This window comes from Syzygium oleosum, unplaced genomic scaffold (genome assembly GCF_021117445.2).
Source record: "Syzygium oleosum isolate NSW1041296 unplaced genomic scaffold, Sole_v2.1 Sole_v2.23, whole genome shotgun sequence".
NCBI classification, from domain to species: domain Eukaryota; kingdom Viridiplantae; phylum Streptophyta; class Magnoliopsida; order Myrtales; family Myrtaceae; genus Syzygium; species Syzygium oleosum.
This window is the reverse complement of record NW_026607507.1, coordinates 5,376,066-5,385,683: the sequence shown is the minus strand read 5'-3', so window position 1 is coordinate 5,385,683 and position 9,618 is coordinate 5,376,066. Positions and strand designations below refer to the sequence as shown.

Genomic DNA, 9,618 nt, shown 5'->3' with positions numbered 1-9,618 from the left:
TAGGGTGAAATTTAGTATCGGCTTAGGACTTTAATTAGGCGTGGGTTAATTAGACTGATTGTGCTTAATTGGTGAATTATTGTGGCGATCATTGTGCGGCTGATTTAGTGATTGACTGAGATAAATACGCCTGACCGAATTGTCGTGGCGCTTGTGGGTGAATTGGATTATTTGAATGTGCCGACATGAATGTCGGATCGGTGGACTGATGTGGGGAGTGTGAATTAAATTGGTTGTTAGAGTGTGTCAGATTGACATTGGTGTGAGCTTGGTAATTTGATTGTGAAATGTACGACGTGTTAGATGACAGATTGTGTGGTGGTGCATGTGCATGAGAGAAATGTCCTGAGGCGTGGTTACGCGGGACTGAGCCCGGCTTGATCTGAGGGCTGCCAACCTGAGGCGTGGTTACGCGGGTGTGGCTAGAAAGGCAAGTAATGACCTGAGGCGTGGTTACGCGGGTCGAGAGAAATGTCCTGAGGCGTGGTTACACGGGACTGAGCCCGGCTTGATCTGAGGGCTGCCAACCTGAGGCGTGGTTACGCGGGTGTGGCTAGAAAGGCAAGTAATGACCTGAGGCGTGGTTACGCGGGTCGAGAGAAATGTCCTGAGGCGTGGTTACGCGGGACTGAGCCCGGCTTGATCTGAGGGCTGGCCTGAGGCGTGTTGACGCGGGCCGTGTGAAAGGACCTGGGAGGTCGTGAGAAAGTTGCTCGGCCACGCATGCGAATTGAGTGTGATTGAACTGACTGGTTGAATTAGTTGGAGTGATTGAGTGAAAGCATGGTTGGTGTTTGAGCGATTTGTGATGCGTTATTTAATTACTATTATTGCCTTATCACGTGACGACTAACGTGTAGAGTTGGCATGGGCTTGATGACGAGGTAAGTACAATGATGTGAATTTTATATGTTATGGGGTAGATTGCATGTCTGACTTGTCTGGGTACGCATTGGCCTACGTGGGGTTTAGGGGGTTGCTTATTGAGACTCGTTCTCACGGTTATTATATAACCATTTCAGATCCGCGACCGTAATCGATTCGGAGACGCCGCCAGAGCACCACAGAGATTGAAGAATAGATCATTTACCCTGTCTTTTGAGTACCTTTTGTAGAGGAGATAAGCTTGTCAACCACCGCCCCCTTTTGAAAACTGTGGTTCTAAATTGGTAGCCCGAGTTATCGTTTTGTATAGTGACTACTTTATGATGGTATGCAATTATTGTTTCGTACTATCCCTTTGTCATTGTGTATTGTCTGGGTTAATTAGTTTCGCTTCCGCTTGCCTTAATGATTGGGTGTTTCGTTTGGGTCGGCGATGCGTCCTGGGACGTCGCGTTCAATGATCGACCATCGAGGGATGACCGCGCGCTCGTAGGGTGCGGGGCGTGACAGAATCTCTCTGTAAACACTATTTTTAGTAGCTCAAAGACAGACTAAAAACAGATCACTGGAACAGAATTCGTGTTTCTCAAAGTAAGCTCTGTCCAGAATCCAAATCATCTTATAAAATTCCCAAATTTATACACGTTATAGAAAAGGAAGTTCTCAACAACTTTCGTGAAGGAAACTTTTCCAAAATCGGCCCAGAAAAGCTTGTAGAAAATAAATACGGTGTGAACATCACCGAAATACCCATTCTAGGCAGTTTCACACGGTCCGAAAATCAGTCCATCGTACCACTCATAGCAACTCCAAAAATTCTGAAATTAAAGTATGTAAAACTTCAAGATGTTTGGAATAACTTTCAAGAAGGAAGTATTCTGAAATTCGGATCACAAAAGTCTCCCCAAAAATAACAAAAAGAAGGGATACAAAGGATCCGAAACTGGGTTTTCCAAAACAAGAGAAAACAATTTAGTTCCGATTGGAAAACCATCAAACTTAAACCATAGCCAACTCCCAGGGACTAAAATTGAGGATAATACAATTTACCTGCGGCTTCCCAGGCCCAAATCGGGATGTGACAATTCTCCCCCTCTAATAAAATTTCGTCCTCGAAATTTAAAACGTACCTGGGATTTAACTTACCTTTCCTTTCGAAGTGTGACGCACCCCTCATTAGTGACACCTTTGGAAAGACATAGTCGCCTACCTGAAACTTAAGCGATTTCTGGCCCTTGTCAGCCTAATTCTTTTACCGACTTGTGCCGTCCTAAGTTTTTCTCTACTTATTTGGACAGCATCTAAGGTGAGTGGGACTAGCTCTGGACCCCTGACCTTCTTTTCCCGACCTCGTTCCAATAGACCGGAGTTCTGCAAGCTCGACCGTATAATGCCTCGAATGGTGCCATCTTGATGCTTTGCTGATAACCGTTATTACAGTTGGATTCTACCTTCCTTTCTAAAGGTAGCCTTGTTTAGCTTTTTCGGAAAACGTCGAAAATTTTTCTTTATGGAGCATCTTCTAGCTTTGGCTTCCCACGCTTCCGCTGCGCCACTCTGATTTATCTTTTACCATCCTTAAATATTTCTTATGCTTGCTTGCTTGGTTTTTTTTTATACATTGAAACGTCGTACATAAATACTATGATAAAACAATACAAGTACAGTTCCGATCACCCGATTTATCAAGTCTCCGTAATAACATTCTTGGAGTTTTCCGCTTCCTCTTGAGTAATTGCATAAATCCTTCCTTGAGCTGGAGGACGATTATCATGCGATGGAACTTCTTTTTGTTGCATCACCAGTGGTTGTTGTGACTGCTTCACTTGCTGTCGTTGCGGGCAGTCCTTTATGCGGTGGCCTTGTTGACCACAGCCGAAACATGCTCCCGTTTGTTTTGGACACGGAGCATTTCCATGAAACCTTCCGCAAGTATGGCACGCATCGCCTGCAGTGGAAATTGGCTTCTGATTTTTTATCTTCTTGTTGGGAGTGGAGAAATGGTTTTCTCCCGACATCGGTCTCTTGTCATGATGCTGGTTGGATTGAGAAGCCGGATGATAAGGCTTTCCTTGGTTAGTCGCCGTGGCAGCTCGTTCCAGGGACTCTTTCTCCACCAGCTGCGCGCGTTCATACAGCTCGTTGTAATCCTTGAGGTTCAGCGGCACCAACTGTCTCCGGATGTCTGGTTTCAAACCGTCTCGGAATCTTTTTGCCCTTTCCACTGGATCTTCAATAAGTTTAAGGGCATACCTTGACAGTTGAGCGAACCTTGCTTCGTACTGGTCCACCGTCATGTTGTTCTGTTGAAGTTGCAAGAATTCCTTCATCTTTCGGTCGCGAGCACATTCGGAAAAATACTTTCCGTTGAATGCTTCAATGAAAGCATTCCAGTTGACAGCAGCATTTTCTGGGAACACGATTTCCTTGGTCGCTTTCCACCAATAGCTGGCATTACCTTGCAGTTGATAGCCTGCTAAGGTAACTTTCTCTTCCTCGGAACATCTCAAAAGCTCAAATGCCTTCTGGAGTTCATCGATCCAGGACTCCGCTTCTTCGGGATCTCCAGTTCCGACAAACTTTGGGGGTTGGAGCTTCAGGAATTGCTCGACCAATCTGTGCATCGTACGGCCACCATTTCCATTTCCATTTGCTGCCACATTCTCAGCATTAGGCATTCGTTGTTGGGCCTGCTGTCCCAACAGTTCTCCTACGGTCGCCAGAGCCTGCAGAATTCCGTCTATTCGGGGGTCTTGATTTGACTTCCCCTTCGAGGTCGAGGTCGCAGTCGGGTTCCGAGCACTCATATTGGTATTCTAAGGGGTCTTTCTACAACACAAGAATAGGTCAGTGGTCACAAACAAATATTAGCACACAACCTATTCAACCACAATCAATCATTCACATGCGCAGGGGTGTTTCCTAGCTAACTACCCCAACTTCAGCGCACCTTATCACTCCAGGTCTTTATTTTCGCTTGGATTTTAGAATCGTTCTCCCCCATTCAGTGCATAGTTCGGTTTCTTCCTCTCTTACCCATCATCCTAGAAGCTTGCCAGGAGCCGCTCTTTGTTCAGGTCTTCAACCCCGGCGATCACTCTTGCTAGAAGCCGCACCTTGATCAGGCCTCATGCCCCGGCGTCCACTTCCTAGCCAAGAGCCGCTCCTTGATCAGGTTCTACCTCGGCGACCACTCCCCGCCCTCATTGGATCGGGTCCTTTCAGGATTCCACAGCCTCTTCTTGGCTCAACACCGAACTTGCACTTACTGGAGGGGAACCTGCTCTGATACCAAATTAGACTGTGACGCCCCGACCTCGGGGTCATTAACGTGACGTCCCGTTCATTATTATCTTTCATAATACACAAGCGGAAGCATTTCTCGAGATAATCACGTTAAAAACAACAGCGGGATTAAGAAAAACAGCATCATGAGCAAACCTTATGTTCACAGTGCATGCAAACATGTTTTAACAAGCCCTTCGGGCCATGGCAAATAACACGTTTTTCATAGCCGACTACAAATGGCAAAACTTGACTTGGGTTATCCTATACCCACTATGGCTTCTCACTACTCGCTTCTTCACCTCCACCCCGGTCCCGTCCGCCTGGCCATCTCACATCCCACCCGTGGCTTTATCCCGGAGCCGGCCCGCCCTGAGGCACCAAGTCCGTTAGGCCCTCATCGAACGTCTCAAGCGTCGTGATTCGACGGTAGGCGCGTTCTTTACTGACATCTATCACGGTGAGCACTTCGGCTCTCTGCTCCACGGGATTGCCAACGCGGGCTGGGGGAGACGCCATCCTACGGACCTGAAAAAGGGGAAAACAACGGGGGATGAGTCGGGGAGACTCAGCAAGTAAACCTACTAATATCAAGCGAGGACGAGGGGATCGCCATTAGCACAAGTCAGCCGTTACCGCACCCGCATCAATGGCAGATCAATAGCAAAGTTCATACAAGAGAACATCAAGCATGGCTATAACATGTGCACCTTGCCATCCAAGTCTCGGTTCTATCTCCAAAACAAACGTCAAACATGAAACATGATTAAATCGAGAAATGAACCAACCACAACCAACCAAATGACCGAGAAACGGTCCAAGCAAACCGTGTCACAACGTATCACAACTTCCTTTCCCGATATTAGGAAGTTTACTTACTCTTAACGAAACCAGAACTAGAGAGTAAAAAATGGATGGGAAAGACGACGGCCTCGGGATCTCGGCAACTCACGGTGTCGACCCCTTTCTTTTCTTTCCCTTGACTTTCTCTCTCTCGGTTTTCTCTCTCTTTCTTTCTCTTTCTCTCTCTATTTCGGCTCTTTCTCTCTCTCCCTATCCCGGCACTCTCTCTCTCTCTCTCTCTTGCCGCTTTGTGTGTGTGAGAGTGGGTGTGTCATTTTCTTCCTAATGGCTTCTATTTATAGAGGAATTGGCTTGGCTAAGAAGTCAATGATGTAAGCGCACGTGTCACGTGGGGGTGTGAGGTAAGCGTACGCATCATCAAAGTACGTGGTAAGCGCACGTGTCATCCAAAAAGTCATAATGGCCCATTTATTCTTCCTTTCTCTCTCCTCACTCATTGGCCGTGACTTCCTCTCTCTCTCCCCCCTTCCTTGCCGTGGCCTCCTCTTTCCTCTTGGCCAATACTTGATGACCAAGCTTCATAATTGGCTTCATAAATGCTTGTGGAAAAAGAAGACCAAGCATTAATTACAAGCAATAATGAAGGGGATAAGGTTTGACTTTGTCAAACTTTCTAGGGTCTTCTCCAATCAAAGTATAAAATATCTCATTTGAAAGCTCAGAACGTGTACTTTAAATCACCAGAAGACACCAAGTCCAAATTCCAACGTTCTCGTATAGAAAATGCCGAATCTTTGAAATCTGACAAAACCGGACAGTTTTGCACTGTTTACGAAATTGGACTTAAGAACATAGTAAATGAACTCCGAAAATTCTCAAATTCGGATATGTCATAAACAAGATCTTAACAAACATTTTTTATGAGAATACTAAATCTGAATCTCTCTTTAAACACTATTTTTAGTAGCTCAAAGACAGACTAAAAACAGATCACTGGAACAGAATTCGTGTTTCTCAAAGTAAGCTCTGTCCAGAATCCAAATCATCTTATAAAATTCCCAAATTTATACACTTTATAGAAAAGGAAGTTCTCAACAACTTTCTTAAAGGAAACTTTTCCAAAATCGGCCCAGAAAAGCTTGTAGAAAATAAATACGGTGTGAACATCACCGAAATACCCATTCTGGGCAGTTTCACACGGTCCGAAAATCAGTCCATCGTACCACTCATATCAACTCCAAAAATTCTGAAATTAAAGTATGTAAAACTTCAAGATGTTTGGAATAACTTTCAAGAAGGAAGTATTCTGAAATTCGGATCACAAAAGTCTCCCCAAAAATAACAAAAATAAGGGATACAAAGGATCCGAAACTGGGTTTTCCAAAACAAGAGAAAACAATTTAGTTCCGATTGGAAAACCATCAAACTTAAACCATAGCCAACTCCCAGGGACTAAAATTGAGGATAATACAATTTACCTGCGGCTTCCCAGGCCCAAATCGGGATGTGACACGGGTGGTGGCGGACGGAGCAGCAGCAGCGACCGGAATGGCGGCGTGCGGCGGCTGGCCGAGGCGGCGCCGGGAAGAGCCCAAAACAAGGGAGGCGTCGGGGAGGATGAAAAACAGGGGAAGGGGAGGTGGTGGCGGCCGAGGGGGAACGGCAGGTCGGCGGAGGTGGCTGAGGGAAGAGACTGGGAGGCAGAGGCGGAGCGGCGGCGGCACGCGGCGGCGGCGAAGCCTGGAGCCCAAACAGGGGAAAGCACCGGGGAAGAGAGAAACAGGGGAAGAGGAGGTCACGCGGTGGCCGAAGGCGGCACGGCGGTGTCTCGGGTGGCCGGGCGACGGAGGACAAGCCGGCGGACGGCTAGATGACGTCGGACCGCGGCGGATGCGGCGCGAAGCTGCTTTGCTCGTGTGCAACGCGGCGGACCGGGGACAGCGCGCAGGCCGGTGAGCGGCGGTCGCGGCGGCGTGCAGCGGCGCGCGGCTCGAGTCGGGCGACGGCGGCGCGAGGCGAACGGCGAACTGGTGGCTGTGCTTGGTCCCGGTGAGCAGCAAGCAGAAGGCCAGAGCAGTCGCGACCGGAAGAGAAGACCCATGGAGAAGAAGAAGAAGAGAGGAAGAAAAGAAAAGAAGAAGAAAGAAAGAAAAGGAAGAGAGAGAGAGAGAGAGGAGTGGATGGATCTGACAAGGGGGGACAGACGTGTGAAGGGGGGAAAGTGACCGGAGAGAGAGAAAGAGAGAGAGAAAGAGAGAGAAAGAGAGAGAGAGACGCGAAATAAATAAATAAAGATTCAAATAATAATTGCGATCCGATGGCCCATATTTAAAACTGAAAACGATCTAAAGGTCCAAATTAATCCTAGAATATAATAAGGGACAAAAGCCAAATTAATTAAATCAAACTACCACGAGGGAGGTCTACTAGTCCAAATTCGCACCCGGTCAAAAATCCACTTTTCACATATTTCAAGCAATCTCGAGGCCGACCACAATAATATCGACACCGTCCAATTAAATTCGTCCCGAAACTCCGAGAAATTCGACACCAAAGTTTGGGCTCTAAATAACGGCAAAATTCAATCGAATGCGATTCTAGCGAAATCTCAAATTTAAAACAATAACCGGGAGTGATCAGTTCCCGGGCGAGATTTTACTATAAGCACATTGACGAATTACACGTTTTATAAATCCCAAAAATGGGCCGAAATTCAGAATGTCACACTAGCCATGGCAAGGACGAACCTCGCCAGGGGCGGGCGAGGCCGAGCCTCGCTAGCCATGGCGAGGACGAACCTCGCCAGGGGCGGGCGAGGCCGACCTCGCCCAACGCCGGCGAGGTCGAGCCTCGCCGGCCAGAAGTTGAAGGTGAAGGGGAAAAAAAAAAGAAAAGGAAAGGAAAAAGAAAAGAAAAGAAAAAATCAAAAAATTCGAAAAAATAAAAAATATTATTAAAATAATTATTAACGATAATATTGGACGGAAAAGTTAACGGTGATAGATTTGGGACAAAAGTAAAAGTTTGGGGTTTTTTATGAGACAAAAAAAGTTTAGGATATAATTGGGACAAAGGCTAAAGTTTGGGGTTTTTTTGGGCATTAGGCCAATTAAAACTGAAAAGTTTAGGACTAAATTGATCGCCATTAAATAGTTTATGACTTTTTAGACAATTGTCTCTCAAAAACTGTCTAGTATTATAACACAATCTCTTGAAGACCCTTGAATTTATTTATTTTCGTATAAAAAGTGTTCTCCATGAGTCAGCATGTCGTTATGTCCGCCATAAAAAATGCTTAAACTGCAATTTTTACTATGAAATTTATAAATAAATTAAATAACGATCAATTTTAAATAGGGAAAAAGCCACAAAAACTCTCAAATTATATCTACTATGACACATCTAGATCGAACTTTGTTTTGGGACATCAAAAATCTTAAAACTATGTCCACTATAATATATTTACCCTAAACTTTTTATTGTGATGTCAAAAACCCCAAACTTGCACCCATATGATACATTTACACTCCATCAAAATTCCGTCGAATGATTTTCCAGGCAAAATGACAACATTTTTGTTTCACTTATGTCACGTGAGCGCCATGTCAATACCGGTTGCCTTTCATCGTCTATATAGACAATTTTTTAGCGATATTTTTTGACGGAACGTTAATGAAGGCTAAAGGTCATTCACTATCGATTGCAAATATCACAAAAATTGCGTGTAGCAACTGTTTATGGGAGACACACCCCCTAAATAAGCAAAAACTAATGACCCAAAATGCGGCCGCGCCTAATTAATAGGGCGTCGCTAATACTACAAAATCAATATAAGTTTGGTTAGGGTGGCTTGGAATTATAGGACACGTCTCACGTTCAACTAGACCGCACCAACTCCCTTTCCCTATACGTGGTCTCCTGCGTTACAAATAGAAAATCTGCTTTTGATATGGACTTAATGATGGTTGTTGTTTATTAAGGCTGAGAAATCATAATCACAACGCAAGTCGTTGTAAATGAATTGAGCTCTAGGTGGAGCTTCCATTATTAATTCGTTGAATGAAGGGGTCCTATACCTAAGTCACAATCTTAATGGGACAGATCTAGGACAATCGTTCTTGTCAATTTAGTGAAATTACATCTACTAATGATAAAGTCAGATTTTATCAAAACTTTCAAATCTCTCACAAAAGAACTCAAAGTTTGGCTTCCAACCCAAAAAGTCCTCCCTCTTTTAGCTTCCATCTATAGTAGTTGTTACAGATTCGACACGTCGATCTAAATATACTGTTAGCCTCGCGTATTTAGATGACATGGATTGAGGGGAGGCAAAAGGACGCGGGATCACTCCATAGATTGCTTCATAAATGTGAGAAAATATTTGGTAGTATTAGCTTTCCGTGTCAGCCATAGGCCATCCTACTCATTGATCGCCACGTGTTTAGATACGTCTCACTTGTCAAAGTTTTCAAATTTCCTCTCTTCTCTCTCTGTTGCTCTCTTTCCCCCTCCTTTCCTGTGGGAAGCAGGCTTCCTTACTGACACGGTCTCTCTCTCTCTCCCTCTCCCTCTCCGTCTTCCTCTTCTCCTTTCTTCTCTTCCTCGACTGCCCCTTTGAGAAAAGCAAATCATCTCTCTCCGACA

General features: G+C 45.2%; 1 protein-coding gene across 1 annotated transcript; it reads right to left on the bottom strand.

Moving 5' to 3' along the window:
* Nucleotides 1-2,570: 2,570 nt before the first annotated feature.
* On the bottom strand, nt 2,571-4,232 carry LOC115691149 (uncharacterized). The gene is made up of 2 exons (XM_056302462.1): nt 3,922-4,232; nt 2,571-3,714 (listed from the first exon to the last, which is right to left on the bottom strand). Exon 2 carries the CDS (start codon nt 3,690-3,692, stop codon nt 2,571-2,573), a length of 1,122 nt encoding a protein of 373 aa, XP_056158437.1. The 5' UTR covers nt 3,693-3,714; nt 3,922-4,232.
* Between the last annotated feature and the right edge of the window lie 5,386 nt (nt 4,233-9,618).